The 21,366-nt window shown below is 52.2% G+C and overlaps 1 protein-coding gene across 1 annotated transcript; it reads left to right on the top strand.

Moving 5' to 3' along the window:
- The first annotated feature begins 4,213 nt into the window (after nt 1-4,213).
- LOC142003255 (CD209 antigen-like protein 2) lies at nt 4,214-16,747 on the top strand. Its single transcript, XM_074980021.1, has 6 exons — nt 4,214-4,338; nt 9,250-9,360; nt 11,638-11,763; nt 13,111-13,256; nt 14,436-14,542; nt 16,539-16,747. Exons 1-6 carry the CDS (start codon nt 4,320-4,322, stop codon nt 16,684-16,686), a joined length of 657 nt encoding a protein of 218 aa, XP_074836122.1. The 5' UTR covers nt 4,214-4,319; the 3' UTR covers nt 16,687-16,747.
- The last annotated feature ends 4,619 nt before the right edge of the window (nt 16,748-21,366 follow it).

The following is a 21,366-nucleotide window of genomic DNA, read 5'->3' on the forward strand; positions in this document are numbered from 1 at the left end:
AGACTTAGCTTTCAGCCTTGCAAGGTTAAACAGTTTCCCATCAGATCTTGTGTGCAGCAAGATGCCCTCTGTTGAAGATCCAAAGGCATGCTTCAGGAGGAGTGCGAAGAAGATCCCGAACAATGTCGGAGCAAGCACGCATCCCTGTTTGACGCCGCTCCTGATTCTGAAAGCATCCGATAATGCGCCATCATATTGGATGGTTCCTCTCATGTCTTCGTGGAACAGCTGCATCATCTTGAGTAACCGCGGAGGACAACCTATCTTGTGGAGCAGTTTGAACAGACCATCCCTGCTGACCAAGTCAAAGGCCTTGGTCAGGTCGATGAAGGCTATGTAGAGTGGCTTCCTCTGCTCCCTGCACTTCTCCTGCAGCTGCCTTAGAGAGACGACCATGTCAACGGTAGACCTCTCTGTGCGGAATCCGCACTGCGATTCGGGGGACACCCTCTCAGCAATCTTCTGGAGTCTGCCAAGGATGACGCGAGCGAACAGTTTACCAGAAACAGTTTACAAGAAAATCAGGAGAACTAGCAATACCAGACTCAAGTTAATTCCTGCTAGTCAGGGTCCTAGCTTTGTATATTCCCCTTTGTAATTAGTCTGATTGGTGCAACACTTTGGACAAATTTAAGTTCTAGGTTTGATCACTATTAAATGTATGGCCTTTTGCTTGAAGACAGTTTATTCCATGTCAGGATAAAGTGTAAAAACCCAGGACTGGGTACAGGTGCTGGAACTAGGGATACCAGGGGTTCCAGTTTGGTTCAAAAGCTCTGAGCACCCACACTATAAAATTGTTCCAGCCCCCACCCCCCGGGAGTAGGACACTGATGAAGTTCTGATTCTATTCTCCAGATTTTTAAGCAGCCTTGGATCCCAGATTGACCACTTGCAATGTCTCATTTAAGACTTGAGAACAGGCCAGAGATCATTGCAAGTCAGCAGGTACCACGGGACTTGCCCTGCTGTTTGCAGTGCTTAGAATCAGTGCGCTGCACAAACAAATTGAGTTAGAGGGAAAAAAAACAAAAAAACACCTAAGGATAAAAGAAAAAGAAGCCAGCCACACGCCTGCAGTAAAGGAACATGGCTGTGCTGGGAAGCATGTGAATGGATTCAGCCGCTTGCAGCTTTGCAGGGCAGGCTCTGGCTCCTGCCCCTTTAAGAAGCCCAGGAACCACCACTTTTGCAAGCTAAGTTGTTTGCTGCCAGCCTGGCTGCTAGCAAGCTTTGAAGATCTTTGCCTGCTGGCACTCTGGCTACATCTACACTGAGAGATAAATTAGAATGTATTAATATTGATTATGTAACATTGGATTGCATAAATTAGAATTTGACTATCCTCATATCCCCACATGCATCTCACAAAGTTGACATTGCTCCTGCATTCAATTGGCAAACATCAACTGTTGCAGCAGTGCATTGTGGGAACCTATCCCATAGTTCCCTCATCCCCATAGCATTCTGGGTATTTTTACTGGTATTTGACATCATCTTCCCACATTGCATTGCCCTCATTCCCCTCCCATGGTAAGCAAACGTCCATTTTTCCAGGTGGAAGGAAGGAAAACTAGGGGATCAACAAAGATCACCACATGCGTAGAAATCACTTCCTTCCATAACTGAATTATGAAAGATTTTATAAAAACCAGCAGGTGCCCGTCTTCTCAACTGGTGTCCACCAACCATCCCCCTTCGCTTGATTACATCTGATCCCTGAAAGTAACACAGGGACAATGAAAAGCAAGAAGAAAGAATAGATAGTTACATTTTTTGAAAAAAGAGAGTTGCTGTGGGGAGGCTTTTTGGGTCTCAGTTCACTATACAGCTTCTGTGCACAGTCCTGTGTTTTCAACTGGCCCTCCACTGACTGTCTCCTCTCCTTGACTGCAACTGATCCCTGAAAATAATACAGGGACAATGAAGAGCATGAAGAAAGAGTAAATAGTAAAGGTTTTGAAAAAAGATTTGGTGGGGGGGCAGCATGTGGAGACCATGTTCTCCTGCCCTAAGTGGCATGCAGAGACACACTTACTAGAGACATCTGGCTGCTTCTGGGAGCAAGGTGGCTGGGGCTGTGGTAGGCAAACAGCCCACCTGAGCTCCTTGCTGCACTGTGGGGCTTTCAGCATCCGGTAAGGTCGTGGTGGGTGGGAGGGAAATGTCTGGCAGGCTGGATCGAGCCAGTGAGCTGTATTTTGCCCCACCCCTGCCTTAGAGTTGACATTGGACTTCCCTAAATTAATTCTTCTTCCTCCTTTGTGTAATAACATTTTATATATGACCTCTCCCTTGAGTCTTCTCCTCCACGCTAAACAAACCCAGTGTTTCAATCATCCCTCAAGCCAAGTTTTCTAAACCTCAGTCATTTTTGTTGCTCTTCTCTGGCCTTTCTCCACATTGCTCCTGAAACATGGCGCCCAGAAGTGGGTACAAAGTTGTAACCATCTGCCCAGCAGGCTCCAACCTAGGACCTGCGGAGCTGAAGGCAGGGACCTCTGCAGTTCCAGCTAGAAGCCAGCCAGCTTGCCGCTAAGATTAATTCTTTCTTTGTGTAGGTGCCACTACATGGGACTGCAAACCACTCTCCTAGTGTATTGCAGCATGGGGTTCAGGTGCCCCACCCCACCCCACCATGGATTTAAGTACCAGCTGATCTGAGCTAGATGCCTGGAGCAACTTGAAAGTGATTTTTGGGACAAGTGACCATTTTTCCCTTAGGGCAGGATGGAGTGAAGAGTCTCAAGGGGACTGTCCAGTAGTACTGGTCTATTGATCCAGGAGTTCAATCTGTTTCAAAGCACTGGAAGGGACCTTTAGAGGTCATCAAGTCCAGTCCCCTGTGCTCATAGCAGGAGCCATCACCAACACTAGCAGTTTTTTTTAAATCTAGTTGACCCAGATGCCTAACTGGTCCCTTCAAGGATTGAGCTTACAACCCTGGGTTGAGCAGGCTAATGCTCAAAGTAGCAAGCTACCTCTCCCCCTGCAGGCAGTGCTATAGATAAACCAAGCACAACCACAAAAGGGACTCAGCTCCTTAGTCTTCTGATCTGAAGTCAGAAACCGTATGCATTAGGCCATGTGTTACCAGCCTGCTGACAACTCACAAGAGAACACAGCATCACTTTGCAGGTTCTGCCCTTTTTGGGCGGCCCTCCTGGACATGAGCTGCTCCCAGTAACCTGACAAGCACCTTCAGCCCAGGCCAAGATCCCAGCCTTAGTAAGTGATTCTAGCATGGAATGTCTGAAGGGAGGAAGAGGAACTCCTCTGCGTTTATCTCGGCACTTCTCCATAGCCCCAGGCACTTCCCCAAAATCACAGAAACTCAGCATAAATAACAGAGGGTCCAGAGGCACCTTGTTAACCCCAGCACATGACCTCTGCACACTCAAAACTGGATCAGCACCTCTGTTACCAGCCCTGACCCTGGGGCAGATGCTGCAGCAGAGGAGAAGTTCTGCTCCGCAGGATACATTCTGCTCTGGGGACCAGGCTGCCTACTCACAGGAAGGCAGACCAGCCTTGTGCTTATAGCAGGGTCCAGTTCTTGCTGTGCTGAAGTGTGATGAGGTGCCAGTCACTTTATCTGGCTGGTCCCCAGCTCCCCTGTAAAGGTGGGACAACATCCTGCCCTGTCTGGAGCTCTGGCACAGTGGGGTCCTGATCTTGGGGCAGGTGTGTGAAGTGCCTGGTGCAACGGGGGCCTGAACTTGGTGGGGGTTTGGGCAGCACTTGGCACCATTCAGATCTCAGGATAGGCCCTCAGACACTCCTGTAAGAATGAAATCTATGTGAAATCAGGGAGGCAAATTTGGAAAGCTCCCATGGGACTCTCTTTCCCCCTGAAACATATCTCACATTATATTGTGTCTCTGCTCTACCCCCAGTGGTGGGGCCCCTGGGCAAATGCTGGATTGCCCCAGACTAGCTCACTCCAAGCCCTGGTGATCTCTGAGCCTCTCCTGCTCACCTGGCTCAGAGCAATTCCCCTGCTTCCTATGAGACACGTGTGTCTCCTCTCCAGGACCCAGCAGTGTTCAGTGGCTCCCCCAGCCACCAGCAGACATTTTATAGGACAGAGCTCTCCCCAGGGCAGGGAAAGGGTTAACAGCAAGTGCCTTCCCCACTTGTGGTTGACAAAGCAGAGGAAGAGGCTGGGGTGTGTTGCAAGCCTTGGCGCTGCACTCATTCTGTGGTGGAGACGCCACTGCATGGGAGGAAGCTGCTTCACCATGTGATGCAGACAGCGGTCAATTACTGCAGACACCGGAGCAGTACCTCCCTGGAGCTTCAACAGACCAAGCGCCAAGATGCCACACAGGAGGCCAGGTAATGCCGAGCTCATCCCTCTGGGCAGGGCTGTGGGTCGGGACACCAAAGAGGGCCACGGGCCCATTTTAATGGGCTCACCAGGGCCAGCATTAGATTTGCTGGGACTTGGGACTGAAGCTGAAGCACAAGTGCTTTAGCCCAGGGCTGAGGGGCTCAGGCTCTGCCTCCCGTCCGCCTGCCCCCTCCACTCGGGGTCCTTGTTGTTCTCAGACGGGGGTCACAGGGCAATGAGGTTTGAGAACTGCTGCTCTGCGGAGGTGCGGAGAATTCCTGCTCAGATGCTGGGGTTTGGAAGGAATGTTTGCCCCGGTCAGACTGGCAGGGACCGTGGGCTTTCTGGGGGTTTTCCCCTTCCTCTGTAGCATGGGGTGTGGGTCGCCAGCTGGGGTCATCTGGGCACGTCTCACTAGTCACAGGAGCAGTGAAACGTCCGGCTGGAAGGGATGGCAAGAGAGTCTCTTGTACAAACTCCGGAGCAGGACCAGGTAAGCTCCTGGACCATTCCTGGCAGGGGTTTGCCCCACCTGTTCTCAAAACCCTCCAACGGGGAGATTGTACAACCTTCCCCGGTAACTGCAATGCTCAGCCATCCTCACAGCGGAAAGCTTCTCCTAACAGCTAACCCAAATCCCCTGGGCTGCAGCTTGATCTGATTACTTCTTCTACCACCTTCAATGGAGCTGGAGAACAACGAATCACTGTCCAGCCTTGAGTAGATCCCTTCTCAGCCTCCTTGTCTCAAGACCAGACAGGCCCCGTGATTAACCTTTCCCCACTGGTCGGGTTTTGTAACTCTCTCATCCTTTGCGTTGCTCTTCTCTGGTCTCGCTCTGTTTTATTCACATCTTTCATAAAGTGGCACCTGGACACCGTCCTCCAGCTGAGGCCTCATTGACCCTGACTTCAGTTAGACATTTACCACCAGCGTCTTGCACAGGCATGGAAGGAGAGCGTAGGGATAAATAGATAGATCTGGGAAAGCCAAATACCACTTCCAGTGCCCCTAAGAGCCAATACTTCCCCACCCCACAGCACTGAGGCTGTGCATAACAAAAGAGAACTTTTCTGAGAAGTGAGGGAAAGGGAACCAGGATTTAGTGGGGAAAACACTACAACTGCCTTCAAAGCACGTCACAATCAGCAAACACGACCCACAGCACCTGGGGCTGGGTCCTTCGCCTCAGTGTCCACACAGAGTTCCCTGCTCCCTCCACTGCATCTCAGTCACAGGTCCTTGGTTAGCAAAGACCAGAAAACATCATGTGAGTCACCTCCCACCCCAGAAAAAGTGTGTGCATAGGTGGGTATCAAGTGATGTCTCCACTTGCTCTGAGTCTCTGCAACTACATGTTTGCTGCGGCTTCTGCTGCTTTTCTCTGCTTTCATTTCACGCCATCCTTGCACCACAGCTAATGGCTTGTCACTTTGTCAGTGTGAGGTGTGTCACTAGAGAGGAGAAAAAACAGCCCTGAGCTTAGGCCCCTGACTGTCCTAGGTTTCACCACCTCCACCCTTGGTCCTGCCCCTTCCAGGACCACAGAGCTGCCCCCCCACTTTGTCCTGGGGTGCTGCTGTGGCTGTCAGCCCCACTGCGCACCACTTCCTGCTTCCTCACCCTCCCTCATGGAGCCTCCAAAGGCTGTGAAACAGTTGCTCTGTGGTGGTGGGAGGACCTGGGAGGGATTGGGAAGAGTAGATCAATGGAGCTGCCAGCAGGCAAGAGGCAGTGGGGAGAAGAGGGCAGAGGGAGTGGTGCTCCAGCCCCAGAACACCCACCGAGTTTGCAGCGGTGCCCCTGAGTGATGTAAGTTACACCGCTCGACTCACTGGCATGGATGGCACCACACTGGCAGGAGACATTCTCCCACCGATGTAGCCACTGCTGCGTGTGGAAGTGCTTTTATTGAGTCTGTGGCAGAGCTCTCTCCCAGCAGCATAGATCAGTGGCACGGACAGCCTCACAGCCGTGCAGCTGCATCAGTAGGGCCAAACTGCCATCAGCCAGCTTGTGTAGACGTGGCCAAAGGAACAGCCCCTGGGGGCCTGAGACTCTGTTCCTGTTACCACTGAACAGGGAAACAAGGGCTCCCATTTGAAGCTAATGTGCTTTTCTCTCTAAAACCTCCAGAGTGCCCAGGCAAAGAGCATCCAGGGCCCTCCTTTTGTCAGAGCACCAAAGCCAGAAGCCCTCCACCCCCACCCTTGCTGTCCTTCACAAGGCTGTAACATAGAATCACAGAACACCAGAACTGGAAGGGACCTCATGAGGCCATCGAGTCATCCCCGATATATATCTATCTAATCTGCTCTTAAGTATCTCCAGTGATCGAGATTCCACATCCCTCCTAGGCAATTTATGCTAGCGCTTATCCACCCCAACAGTTCGATGTATTAAGTCAGGGGCGATTGCCCTACTCTGTCTGTTTCAGCTATTTAAAGAGACGCCAGGTATCTGTTTAGAACAAAACCTAACCTGGTTTTGTTTTTTTTTCTGAATTTCAACTCACACACAATGAAAAATTAAACTAGGAAATCAGCCCTTATAGAATCATAGAATCACAGGGTTGGAAGGGACCTCAAGAGGTCATTAAGTCCAGGCCCCTGCTTCAAACAAGATCAACCTCAACCAAGTAATCCCAGCCATGACTATGTCAAGCCAGGACTTAAAAACCTCTGGGGATGGAGATTTCACCACCTCTCTAGGCAATGCATTCCAGTGCTCCACCACCCACCTGGTGGAGTAGTTTTTCCTAATATCCAACCTGCTCATCTCCTTCTGTAACTTCAGACCATTGCTCCTTGTTCCACCAGATGTCACCACTGACAACAATTTGTCTCTGTCCTCTTTAGAGTCCCACTTCAGGCAGTGCGAGGGTGCTATTAAATCACCCCTCAGTCTTCTCTTCTGCAAACTAATAAGCCCAAATCCCTCAGCCTCTCCTCATAGGTAGTGTGCCCTAGCCCCTTAATCATTTGTGTTGCCCTCCATTGAACCTGCTCCAGCACATCCACATCCTTTCTATACTGGGGGGCCCATAACTGGATGCAGTACTCCAGAAGTGGTCTCACCAGGGCCAAATAGAGGGGAACAACAATTCTCTAGATCTGCTTGAAATGCTCCTTCTAATACACCCCAATATGCCGTTGGCCTTCCTGGTTACAAGGGAACACTGTTTACTCATATCCAGCCTTTCATCCACCATAAGACGTAGGTCTCTTTCCGCTGTACTGCTGCTTAGCCAGTTGGTCCCCAGCCTGTGCCAATGCTTGGGATTCTTCCATCCCAAGTGCAGGACTCTACACTTCTCCTTGTAGAACCGCATCAGAGTTCCTTTTGGCCCAATCCTCCAATTTATCCAGGTCACTCTGGATCCTACCTCTACCTTCCAACGTATCTACCTCTCCCCCTACCTTGGTGTCATCTGCAAACTTGCTGAGGGTGCAATCCAGTCCCTCATCCAGGTCACTAATAAAGATGTTGAACAACACTGGCCGCAGAACCGATCCTTGAGGCACTCCACTTGAAACCAAAGGCCACTCACATATAGAGCCATTGACCACTACCCGTTGAGCCCAACCATCAAGCCAGCTTTCTGGCCATCTTATAGTCCATGTATCCAACCCATACTTCCTTAACTTATGGGCAAGAATGTTGTGGGAGACCACATCAAACACTTTGCTGAAGTCAAGGTATATCACATCCACTGACTTCCCCATGTCCACAGAGCCTGTCACCTCATCATAGAAGCTAATCAGATTGGTCAGCCCCTCTTTAGTCTGAGTCATGGAAGTACAACACGTCCATTCGTCCAAGCAGTTCACTACCCAACCCCTCGCACAGCTATGCACACGCAACCATCGATAAAACGGAGAGATGTGAACATTCAGCTCCTCACACATATGTTCACACATATTGATGATCGCCTGGCCACATGCTCACCACTTTCATGAACACATTTAGAGCCAGGCAAGAGTTTTCACAGCTGAGATACAGTCACGAACAGCTGCTCGCGCCCATGCGCCCAACCACGCAGACAGAGAGAGGTTTTCATTTGGACGAGCACTGGGGTCTCCTGTTTTCATTTCCTTTTTGCGGTTATTCTAACTATGCTTTCTACTTCTCGCTTAGCAAATGAGGTTCAGATTAGGGGGACTCCTCACAGGCCAGGCTAAGTACAGGTCTCCTGCCCAATAAGGAGAAAATATACTTCATTGCCCGGCAGTTGATAGGAGAGTGAAATGTTACCCAACACCTGCCAAAAGTGATCACTTTGGTAAAGCAGTTCCATCGCGCCGCGCACCTGGGCAGAGCAGGTGAGTCTGTACCACAGTCTCTCCCCAGCTCATCACTAGATGTCAGTGGTGGGCTTGTTCAGAGCCAGCTAACTGCTAGACAGACAGACAGACAGACAGATAGATACAGTCGATGGGGATGCATAGATCGATCCGTGCCTGGCTTGAGCCACACAGGTGAAGGGTTGGGTGGGGGTGGGTACGTGAATATTAGAGGGCCAATTTTCAGCTCTGAAAACAAGGATTCATCCCAGTGATTCCCACAAACGTCCCGGCAGCTCTCGATATTCTCTCAGCCCAGGCTGGCAATCAATGGTTGACTCTGTAGATTGTGACTGGCTTAGACTGGAAGCTCTTTGGGGCAGAGTCACTTTTTAGTTCTGGGTTTGTACAGCGCTGGGACCAATGGGCCCTGTGTTAGGACAGGGGCTCCCCGGGGCTCCTGCAATGCAGAGAGATACTAACTCTAATGAGAATGAAAGCCAGAGCTGGGCTGGGAAGTGGTTGGAGCAAGTATCCAGGCCAGGAGGGGTCTGAGTTTGTAGTGCTTTGTGATCCCAAGGAGACAATCAGACAGGCCCACAGCACTTCCAGAAACCTTGTTTCTGCCTCTAGGGTCGGTGGACAGTTTTGAGGACAATGAACGGGATTATGAGAACGTCCAGCCCAGTCAGCCACCGTTCCAGCATGAGATGAAGCCACAATGGCCAGCAACGGCAGAGCCAGGTGGGTGACTCCCTTGAGCTGCATCTCACAGAGCATGGGAGGCTTGGGGGTCACAGAACATACCCAGGCTGGACGTGTGGGGTTGGCAAAGGGGAGAGCATTAATCTGAGGCTACAGTGGCAGTGGCTCAGGCTGTCTGCACCTCTGGGCATCAGTAACACCAACCTCATGTTTGTAGTATGAACCCCACTGCCAAAGAGGGTTTGTTCTCAGGCAGTGCGAGCAGCTGGGTTCCCAACTCCCATTGCAGCCCCAAAGGGAATTAGGTGCCCAATTCCCACCTGGGCCTGGGGAAATCTCCCAGCAGTTTGATTTGTAAAGGAAGGTTGAGGTTGGAGCATGATGCAGCAGGGCCAGATCCGGCAGCTACTTTCCCAGGGGCAGCACACAGTAGACTGTGGGCTCCCCACACCCGTGAGAGCACAGAACAGACCCCCAGGCTTGGACAGTGGGTCAGCTGCACACAAACAAGCCTTTCTGCCCGGCTGGAGCCACGTGCCCTGCTGCAGGGCTGCCCTGTGTGGTGCTGGCATGTGTCTCTCCAGCCCTCAGGCACTGCCGGCTTCCGTGGCTCATGACTGGGCGAGCACATGGGCACGCCCAAGAATTAAAGTGACAGTCCCCACCCCCTGCCACCCTGCCACAAGCCGCCTTTGTGGGCAAACAACCCGACGCACGCTCAGTGCTGTGCCAGGGGTGCATGGGTAGCCAGTGACTGGGCTGACCATTGGAGGAGGCAAGCTCCCACCCCTGGCCTGGAACCCCAGGCTTCACCCCTCTCCTTCTGCTTTCCTTTTTGTCCCTCTGTGTACAGGATCTCAGAGCAACCCCACCATTGTCCCCAGCCCCAGCCCTGGCCTGCCAGTCACCTGCACCTTTGGCCCCAGTGGTCTGGGCAGTGAGTTCAGCCCTGGTGTGCGTGTGTAACCCACACACCTATGTGTGGTTAACTGTCCCATGTAGTGGTACCTAGACCACTTCCGAGAGAAAGAATGTGTCATCTACAGCCTAAGTGGAGTGCCGGCTGGCCTTTAGCTCAAGCTGTAGAGGTGCCTGCACTGAGATCTGAGGTTCAAGCCTGCCTGTGAGCAGTTCCATGTGCAGCTGTACTTCCAGCCCCTGTGCCCTCGGTGGTGAGTTCAGCCCTGGTGTGGGTGCAGCCGGTTCCTGGGCCTGTGCTTTGGGTGCTGCGGCCAGCCCTCATGTGCATGAAGCAATTCTGCAGTCCCCAGTGCTCTGGGCAGTGAATTCAGCCCTGCTGTTGGCGCAGCTGTGCTCTTTGCAGTGGCTGTCAGGGTACCGATTACAGCAGCAGGGGTAGAAATCTCCTAAGAAGCTCTCAAGCCTTTTGCTGGGTTAACTCCCAGCTCCCTGGCAGTGTATGTCATCAGTTGATCTCCAGGTGCTTTACAAGAGAGGCCTGTAGTATGATGTGGTCCTTCATTGTGCCTGAGCTGGAGACATCCGCCTCTTTCCCTGAGGATATGGCTGGTGTGCCAGCCCCAGGTCTGCCCCTGCCAGGAAGCCATTGGGAATGTCACCTTCAGTCACAGCTACAGGGGTAATAAATAGCAAGGCAGGAGCCTTAAACTGCAGCTGTCAGCCATGAAAGAGCTGGGGCTAAGGGCGTACAGTGACCAAAGGCAGGAGAAAGGGAATCACTGGCCTGGCATGGCAGGGGGGGACATGGGGAGCTCAGAGAGCCCCTGGCACAGCGGGGCAAATGGTCTTGGTATGGGGGGGAAGGGAAAAGGAGAAGCACAAGGAGTCTCTGGTGTGGGGGAGGGGAAGGGGGCACACAGAGTGCTAGGGAGAGCAAAAGGGGAGCCCTGGTTGAGAGGAAGGGTATCAGGGGTACTCAAAGCCCCTGGCAGGGGAAAGAGATTGGGATCTTGGGGAGGCAAACTGGTCCAGACACCATGGCGATGGGCTTGGGATCCTGTAGGGACAAAGAAGACTCTGTGTTCTCCTCTTTGAAGTGCTCACCCACGGGTAAAGGGCTCTGCTCCATGGGGCTGCTGGGGCACCCACTAAACCCTACTGCCCTCCTGGCACTGGGGAGAGAACCCAGGAGTCCTGGCTCCGAGCCCTACCTGTGGCTGCACACCATGGCCCTCCTAGAGCTGGGAATACATCCCACCCTGTTCCTTCTGATTTAACCACTAGACTCTTCTTCCACCAGCTTGTACATGCGGGTTGTTCTGCCCTTGGTGGCCTGGGCAGAGATTACACCAACCATGCCTCTGTTGACTTGGGCTCTGTCCTTGTTTGTTGCAGCCATCTCCACCCTGAAGTCTGTGGAGCAGAGCAACTACAGGAGAAAGTCCCTGGGTGTCCTCTACACTCTGCTGGGGGTGTTCCTGCTGATATCAATCACCACCTTTGTGCTCGTGCTCCTGAAGTGTAAGTGCCGGCCTACTGCCCTCTGTGTCTATGCTGGGGTCTGGGCAACCAGTCCTGCACTGGGGAGGCCTGGGGAAGTGACTGAGCAGAACCTCCAGCATGCTGGTGCTGCACACCAGACCCCAGAGGAAAGCTCAGTGGCTTTGAGATGGGCCCCAAGCGGAAGCTAGATCTGGATCTGGATCAGAACTTTTGCATAGTCCAGCCATGTTCTGCCCTCCAGGGGGGTTAGACTGAGGCTGATTTGCTTTGTCCTCGAATGTGTCCAGGGCCTATCACCTACGCGGCATAGAGGGATACCCGCTTACTACTGCCATCAGCGAAGGGAGCTGCTCCTTTACCTCCCACAGCTGGAGTAGGGTCCTCATGGCACCAGGTTCAACATCAGCTGTGGCGAGTGTTGCACAAACCCGGGGTGTCCCTTTCCCCATCCAGTAACTGAGCTGAGCAGCAGGTGCTATGTCTTAAGATGCATCAGAGTGATGAAGGCTTCCTGTGGCAGAGTCTTTAGCTGGCCAAGCTAGTTTCTCAGTTTCTTGTTTCTCATCAATTTGGATTCTGATTTCTCAAGAGCTGAGAGATACAAAAGAGGAACAGGCGTGTGTGGGCAGCGAGAGGGGGGCAGGATGGGAAATAGGGCAGTTTGGACTCAATGTTCAGCAGGAAGGTCTGTCAGACCCGGGGGGGGGGAGCTGAGATCAGAGCCCACAACAGGAAGTCCCACCCCCCTTCTGGGTGTGGCCTGGGGTGCTCAGCTGGGATGTCGGGACCAAACCAGGCACAACAGGAAGCCTGACTAAGGAGAACCAGAAGGTCTTAGCCTCACTCACGCATGGGCATGTGCACACTCCCCTCCTGCACCCCCCTCCACTGTGATACCCAGGGGAACAGCTTCAACTGGAGACAGGGAAAGACTGACCCTGTCGCTGGGCACATGCCAGGGTGATGGGGAACAGAGCTTCCAGGCCCTACCTTCTCAGAGCCAGAGGCTTCCCCACACTGCCAGCTGGTGCCCTCTCTGCTGGGCCGTTGGTTATTCGAGGCCTGTCTTGGTTTCAGTCTGCACTGGAATGACAATAAATGCCAAAATCTTCCATTCAGGTCAGCCCGTTTCCCGACTGGCCCTGGCACAGGAGCAGCGCCATCGGCTGTGTCCAGGTCCAGAGCTAGGGGTACTCCAGCTGGCGACAGTGGGCAGCGCGGGCTGAGAGCAGCAGACCCACAGGGCTGGCAGCGACAGCTGGCCCGGCTAGTCACCAGGGCCAGCCTGGGCTAGGATGGAGTGTTAGCGGGGTGTCAGCACACTGGATCTCTGTGCTCTGGGGTGAGCTGCAGCCTGTGTTGCAGGGATCCCATGCTGCCCAGGCGGCTGGGAGCAGTTCCAGCAGAAATGCTACTTTTTCTCCTCCAACGAGACAGCCTGGGATGAGGCTAAGAAATCGTGCCTCCAATTCGGCGCGCAGCTTGTTATCATCCACAGCCAGCGGAAGCAGGTAGGTCCCAGCCTCCTGTCCTGGGGAAAGGCAGAACTGGGCACAGCACTGAGCCACCTGTCCTACTCCTCCCAGACCAAAGCTGCTGCTGTTATCTCTGTTCCTGCCCTTAGCTGCCCCATCCTGCTGGCCCACACTTTACAGCCTCTAGACCCAGCCCAGCCGCCGTAGGTAGGAAGGGCAGCATCGTTGTTTGGTCCTGGGCCCTGCACTGTGGAAAGCTTGCAGGGCCCTGACTTCCCTCCTCAGATCCCCTGGGCAGAGTAGATGCCATAGCCAAGCACAAAAGAAATCAGCAGAGGCTCATTCTGGGATGTCTGTCACAAACCCCCAGCAATGACCTCCTACACCTGCAAGCCCCACCAACAATGTTCCCTGTAAGCTGAGCACTTGGATAGCTGCCCAGGAGAAATTCAGGGGCCGCCAAGCTGATGAGAAGAGCGCCCACAGCCAGCAGTGTATGCTTCTATTGATGGTGCATGGTGACACATGCCTTGGTACATACAACCTTTATTCCACCCATGGATGAAAAATGTAGGGAACACTGCTCAGCAGCCCCTGCCCATTGCAAGCTTCTCTCCCTCCCAGGGCCACTGAAATCCTCACTAACTCCGCCCCAGCCCTTGAAATCCCAGAAGAGCCATTACTTCACTTGCAGACCCCTTACTAATCACCCCTGCTGATGCGAGCTGCAGTGGGGAATGTCCTCCAGCCCCCATCTCCTGTGCTCGGCTCTGCTGGGTTCATATGGCCAGAAAAGACTCTCACAGACACATGTTGCCCAGATCCAGGCAGCATCTCCAGATAACAAAGCCCCATGACTGGATCCTGCTCTTGTTTGCACCAGTATAAATCCATAACTCATAGAACCATAGCCTGTTAGGGCTGGAAGGGATCTCAGGAGGTCATCAAGTCCAGCCCCCTGCCCAAGGCAGGAGTCCAGCCACATCCACCCTCTGCCTCATCTCATGGCCCCTTCCCAGGGGCAATGACCACTGCTCTGGGCTTCCCCTCTGGTCTGTGTGCTTGTGGCTTGGAGGGGTGGATGGTTTCAGAACGACACCTGGGTGAGGGAGGCAATGGAGGGCTGGCCTGGCCTTCCGAGATGCAGGCCCCTGGTGATTTGCATAACCCCGACAAATAACTACGGTCTTGTGGTGCTCTCCCCTCGGCTGTTAGACCTTCCTGTCAGGTGGGATTGGTGCCAGTCACCACTGGATCGGCCTGAGCTACAAAGACACAGAAGAATGGTGGACTTGGGTGGACAGTTCCCCATTATCACACATGTGAGTAAAGCCACGGCTACAAAGTGAAGTCACCCTGTGTTAGGTCTATGCGCTGTAACCATGGCAGTTGCTGAGGTTTATTGGGCCCATGCTGCCTTCCTTCTAACCGTGGTGCGCGTCCTCTCCAGGAGCGCTTGTGGAAGCTGGCCTCCAAGTGGAGTCTCTGCGTGGAGCTCACAGCCTGGGCTCTCAGAGCTGGAATGCCCCCACCCTGCTCAATTTCAAAACAGGGACCCCACCTGCCGTGAAATTGACGTTCTAGTCAATTTCACAGCTCCAGCAGTCCACCACCTCACAGTCCATCAGCCAGAGCTATTGAAGCAGGGTATATACAGTCACTGTGTTGCCTGGACTATGCTGGCCTAAGTCTTATGCCTTGCACTGATGTGGATTTGTCGGGTAGGTATAGCCAGTGAGTTACAGTGGCAGGAGGAACACTGTAGCATGTGTGATTACCTAGTCACGTCAATGTAAGCTGCCTGAAGCTAACTTTTTCTCCTTGGAGAATTCTGCACCACAAAGATGTAATATTCTGCTCTAAAAATATTAACATCCTGTACCCCCAAATTTAAAATTCTCTGCCAGAATTTTAAAATTCTGCAAAATTCTGCACATTTTATTTGTCAAAATAATACACTATAATCACACCCGATTCAAACCATTATTTGGGTAATTTATTGCAAAATACCAGTCTGCAAGTACATCTGTAACACCACACACACACACACGGATTCAGGATTTTTTTTTAATAGATTCCTTTTTGGCATATTAACTTTGGGCAATTCATTTAGGCTACAATACAGAACCATATGTCCATTCCCCCGCTCCCCCAGAATCAGTGCAAAGACTGGAGGGAATCAGCTGTAACAGGAGCTGAGGGGGAGGGAAGGAGCCCAGAAGGTTGGAAGAAGCATAGAACAGTATTTTGGGTGGGTGGGGGGTCTTGGGGAGCCTCCCCCATACAGATCCCAGCCTCTCCCCTTCAGTCTGGCACATCTGTGCCTGTCCCTGAATAACTGCCAACAGGCAGAGTCAAACCTGGGACTGCTGGAGCTTAGTCCAGAAGTCTCTACAGCTTGAGCTAAAAGGCAACTCTTTCACTAGGAAAAGTAAGCCAACCACAGCTACACAATTCTGGCTACTGCAATTGCATTGTTAAAATTGATGTATCTGCACTCAGCTAACTCAGCTGTCCATACTAGGGAGGCAGCAGAAATGTAGCACTTTAAAGACTAACAAAAGGATTTATTCGGTGATGAGCTTTCCAGAGACAGACCCGCTTAGTGGGTCACCGAATAAATCATTTTGTTAGTCTTTAAGTGCTACATTTCTGCTGCTTTGTTTTGTTGGAGTGCAGACTAGCATGGCAACCTCTCTATTACTATTCGTAGTAGGGACAGTCGACAGGAGAATTTCTTCCATCAGCCTCCTTTTCTCCTCGTGCCTCATGAGGAGTACGGGGTCAGCTGTGACCCTTGAATGGTTGCTCTCCCAGCGGAGTGTAGACATAGCCTAAGGCTGTTAAGAAGATTCAGTCTCAGACTCATTCTGTCTCTGTTTAGCTGGTCTAAGGGCTACATGGGACAGTGACCCACACCCAGTAGGTGTGTGGGATACACCTGCATATCCCTCATCCCCATGTGCTCTGGAGTCTAGTCGTGTGTGTGAAGGGACCAGTAGCTCTGTTGGTGGATGGAAGAGTGAGGGGTATGGGGCTAGTGGGAGCATTTGGGGATGGCTAGGCAGGGCAGTGGGTAGGCACAGAGAAGTAGGCGTGGATGGAGACAGATTGGCAGGTGGAAGGGCCTGGGATGGGTGACTGGGCATCTGTGTGCTGGGACTGATAGGTGGGAGTACCTGGGGTGGGTGGTGAGGGTGTGATACTGGGGTAGACAAAAGATATCATAGTCTTTCCTTCCTGCTGTTGGTGTAAGCTGCTTTACTGGGTCACGTGGCTCCCTGTCTGGAGCAGAACTATCCCCCTTGTCTCTTTCAGATCTTGGTCTGCAGGATCCCTCCCTGTTAATAGCACTCAGAAAAGATGTGTCTATCTCACGGGCCATGCGGGAGGCGAGTGGAAGGATGAAGACTGTGAGACTCACTACAGTTTCATTTGTGAGCGAGCCGGACCCTTTTGCTCCTAATTTGCACCTTTGGAAACATTTTGAGATTTCCTTTTTAAAGCTGCCAATAAAAGCCCTTCATAGGCAAGTGAACTTCTCAGTATACCACCGGGTGGAGCTGGAGCTACTGAATATAATGAGGTCTGGATGACTTTAAACTGTCGACCGTCCCAGAAGTGAAAATCCTCAGGTCCTGCTCAGAGCTCTGCAGCTGCTGTGTGACCCAGCCCAGGTCAGGTCAGATCCAGGCCAGGTGCCGAGTACCACTGAACTTCTCTGCATCTTTCCTGAAATGTGGCACCCAGAACTGGACACAGCACAGAGGTCCTTCATTCCTACTAGGTTAACACCCCACCCCCAAGGGTGCCACATAAATTGGCTGCCCAAGCACTGAACTGTGAAGCGCAAGGGACTCTGTCTAGGAGGGTCTGGGGAGCTCAGAGGTCAGAGAATCCTTGCAGGAATAGCTAGTGCACCTCCCTAGCTCATGGAGAGAGAACATGTGTGTGCAGCAGATTCAGCTCTCAGAACTCCACCAAAATCCCTTTTCTACTCAGCCCTCTGACCACGGGCACCATCAGCTCACCCCTGCTGGGCCCTGAGTACCTCCTGCCAGGGGCTGCCCAGATCTAGCTGCACATAATGGGACAAGGCTCTGTGGTGTCAGTGGTAATTACCCACCTGAGGTTCCACAACAAGTCAGTGGAAGGGCTGGAGAGAGAGCCCAGGACTCCAGACGCCCGGCCCCCTGCTCCCACAGGCCCTGCTCACCTTCCGGCGCTGGGGCGCAACTCCAGGGGGCCTGACTGCCTCACCTTGACATCACGTCCAGCCTTCCCCTGCTCATTCATTTGCCTGCATGGGGAGGGCACTGGCACTCAGAGGAGCAGTGTGTGTGAGAGCCAGCCCCTTAGGGGAAGAACTAATCAAGTACTGTTACAGGGACTGGCCACACAGTGGTGCCGCTGCTGCAGGAATAGGGCGAGGAAGTGGGGGACCAGCTGGAGTGGGGTGGGGTGGGGTGGGGTGGGGGATCAGAGGCAGCTGCAGAATATATTCCCAGCTCCGCTCAGCAGGGTTGCACCTGACATGGGCCCAGGAGTCCCTAACCCACAGCATCTTCCAAGTGACCCTTCTCCCAGCATGCTGCTTTGCCTGCATCCCCCTGTCCTTGCAGTCCCCCTGCTGGGTTTCCCCACCAGCACCTCAAAGGAGAGCTGCTCCTCTTCACTGCCAGCTACAGCAGTAGTGTCCAAAAGAAATTTAACAACTGCCACAGCCCCCACCCCAAGAACCAGGTGCTGCCCCCTGAGCCAGGCACAACCCCACCCCCCTGCAAACTGGAGCCACTGCCACGTGAGCCACATGGTGCCACGCCTGGAGCCACGGCTTGAGCTGCGGTGGGCCACAGCCACTGGGGCACAGGAGGAGCTGTCTCCACTGTCCCACCACGTGGTGAGGTGTGTGCATGGAGTGAGTGGGTAGAGGCAGCTTCCCACGTGTAGCTCTAAGGAGCCGCATTGCACCACATGGCAGTGTTTAGTTCACCGTATGCGGTGAACAGAAAGTGGACGGGACCCCATGGAACTAGAACAAAGGGAAACGTTCCAGACAAGTCTCTTTTAGCAAAACCGAAAATCCGGCAGCACCAAAACGTGGGGCAAATTTGAGTCGTTTCACGGCCTTGGCGGTTTCCGGGGGGGAAGGGGGGTGATATAGGCAAAAGGTGAAACTTTTGGTCACTGTGGTTAGAAATGACTTTTGGGTCACCCACATCCTTGGATTGTACTTTTTTAAAAATGTCAAACCAGTAAAACCATTGAAACCTCAATTATGAGGTGCTCTGGATGGGGGAGGGGTAAAGGTTGTCTTGAGGCATTCGGGTCCCTCATCACCCAGCTGAGAGGGGCAGAGCTGAGGTGACAAGTTGTGAAAAACATGATGCCACAGTTTGCGAGGCCCAGACCCAAATGCTGAACCATTCTGAGTCATCGACCAAGAGAGAGCCTTGCAGAGACCCCCTGCGGAATGGCAACAGGTATCACTGCTGACACTTGGAGAGCTGTAGATGGTAGAGCAAGGAGAGAGGCCTCCCCACCCGATGTCCTGCAGGGCAGGGCAGAGATGGGCACCCAGGGGTTCTGGCATCCAGCCCAGAACGTCTGGTGATTAGGACCATATCTTTGGATAGAGATGCCCATGTGTCATTTAAAGGCTCCAACTAAGGACACAAATGGGGTCAGCACAATGGTCCATCTAGCCCAGCGTTCTGTCTTGCAAGAGATGGATGCATCAGAGGGAAAGAACGCAATGGGGGAATCGTCCCATCCCCTGTGGTCCAGTCAAAGGTTTAGGGACACCCAGATCACAGGGTTGCATCCTTTACTGTCTTTGCTAATACTCATCCATGGACCTGTCCTCCCAGAACAAATGTACAATTCTTTTTTGAAGCCACTAAAGTCAGGCATAGCCAGCCCCAGGTCAGATGAGACTCACCATCCCTCTGCTGCTCCCACTGCTCTCCGGGTCCCTTGTTCCCACCAGGTTTAGCCCCCAGGCTAATTGGCTGCCCTAGCATTTAAATCTGACACCCAAACGACTTTGCTTATGGGGAGTTCTGTGCACAGAGGGCAGGGATCCCCCAACAGGTGCGGGCCCCTCCCTGCAACAGCTATGTGCTGTATGAAGAACTTCCTTAGGTTTCTCTTAAGCCGGCTGCCTATTAATTTGATTGGGCAACCCATGGTTCTTGTGTTACACGAAAGAGGCATTAACACCTCCCAAGTCACTTCCTTCACACCATTCCTGGTATTTTTGACGTCTGCCCCCTTAATCATCTCTTTTCTAAGAAGAATAGTCCCAGACTTTTTAACCCCTCCCCATACAGAAGCTCTTCCACACCCCTAATCATGTCTGTTGCCTCATCTCAGCACCTTTTCTATTTCTAATATATCATTTTTGAGAGGGAATAACCAGGTCTGCATGCATTATTCAAGGTGTGAGTACACATGGAGGTATACAGGGACATTATGATATTTTCTGTCTTATTATCTATCCCTTTCCTAATGGTGCCCTATGTTCTGTTAGCCTTTTAGACCATCAGTGCCCACTGAACAGATGAGTTCTGAGAACTCACCATCATAGCTACAAAATCTTTCTTGAGTGGTAACGGGTAATTTAAAGCCCATCTATCACTCATTATCCAGCACATTTATGAACATGTTGAAGAGCTTTGGTCCGGTAGAGACCCTTGGAGGAAACACTATTTACTGCTCATCCTTCTGAATACTGAGCATTTATTCTATCTCTTTGTTGCCTATCTTTTAACCATTTACTGATCCATGAGAGGACCATGGCAGCTTACTTTCTGAAAATCTAAGTACACTATATCTACAGCATCCCCCTTGTCCACACGCTTGTTGGTGCCCTCAAAGAATTCCACTGGATTGGTGAGGCACTATTTCTCTTCACAAGAGCCACTTTGATCCTTTTCCAGTGCATCAAGTTTGTCTATGTGTCTGATAATGCTGTTCTTTTTTGTGGTTTCAACCAACTTGCCTGCTGATGAAGTTAGGCTTACCAGCCTGTAGTTGTCAGGATTACTTATAGAGCTTTTTTATAAAAATTGGCATCACAATAGTGATCTTCCAGTCATCTGGTACAGAGTCTGCTTTAAGTGGTAGGTTACATTGCACAGTTATCAGAGAGGTAGCCGTGTTAGCCTGTATCTGCAAAAACAGTGAGAAATCCTGCGGCACATTATAGACTGACTGATTTTTTGGAGCATAAGCTTTCATGGGCATCTGATGAAATGGGTTTTTGCCCATGAAACAGCAAGCTCCAAAAAATCTGTTAGTCCGTAACAGTGGTTCCCAAACTTTTCAGCATCACGCCCTCTTCTGACTTGAGAGAAACCCTCACAACCCCCAACCTCTTCTTTACCATCATCCAACCCCCCTTTAACAAAAAATTCAATTCGTAATTTAAAATAAACACAAAAACTTGGTATAAAAATGTTATTTGAAATTTAAAATAAGCACAAATAGTTTTTTTGGTCCCTTGTGGGTGCCATCTGACCAGTTTCCTGAGCCCCATGCCAGCCACCAGAGCTGCCCACATCAGCTGCCCACCCACCTGAGCCCTGTGCTGCCAGAGCCTCCTGTCCAAGCTGACCGAGCCCCACCCTGCTGGGGCCAGCTGCCTGCCCACCAGCCTGAGCCGCCCAAGCTCTGCACTGCCGGGGCCAATCACCCAAGCCTCACGAGCCCTGCAAGGCGGCTGCCTGAGCCCCACAAGCCCCCCTGCCCAAGCCCCTCCTGTCCCCTAAAGCCAGGTACCCCCAGTCTCCCACTCACTCCATCCTTCTCCCCCAAGTCAGGCACCCTAGTCCCCATCTAACCCCATCTTTCTCTCCTCCCCAACCCACACTCACTGCTCTTTGCACGAGGCAGATAGCTCCCTGTGCGTCTTCTCTGGCTGCCTGCTTTTTACAGTGGCTGTGCCGGGTTGCTCACGTAAAATGGCAGGGGCTGAGAGCTGGAAGCAAAGGCCAGCTTTCTCTCTGGGCAGGGGTAATGATGGGGGGGGCTGGGTCACCTTGTGCCCCCCCTGGAATTTCTGGGGGGGCACATCACCAGTTTGGGAAACCATGGTCTATAAGGTGCCACAGGACTTATTATTGCACAGTTAGTAGAGTTAGAA

Source organism: Carettochelys insculpta, chromosome 29 (genome assembly GCF_033958435.1).
Source record: "Carettochelys insculpta isolate YL-2023 chromosome 29, ASM3395843v1, whole genome shotgun sequence".
Classification (NCBI taxonomy): Eukaryota; Metazoa; Chordata; order Testudines; family Carettochelyidae; genus Carettochelys; species Carettochelys insculpta.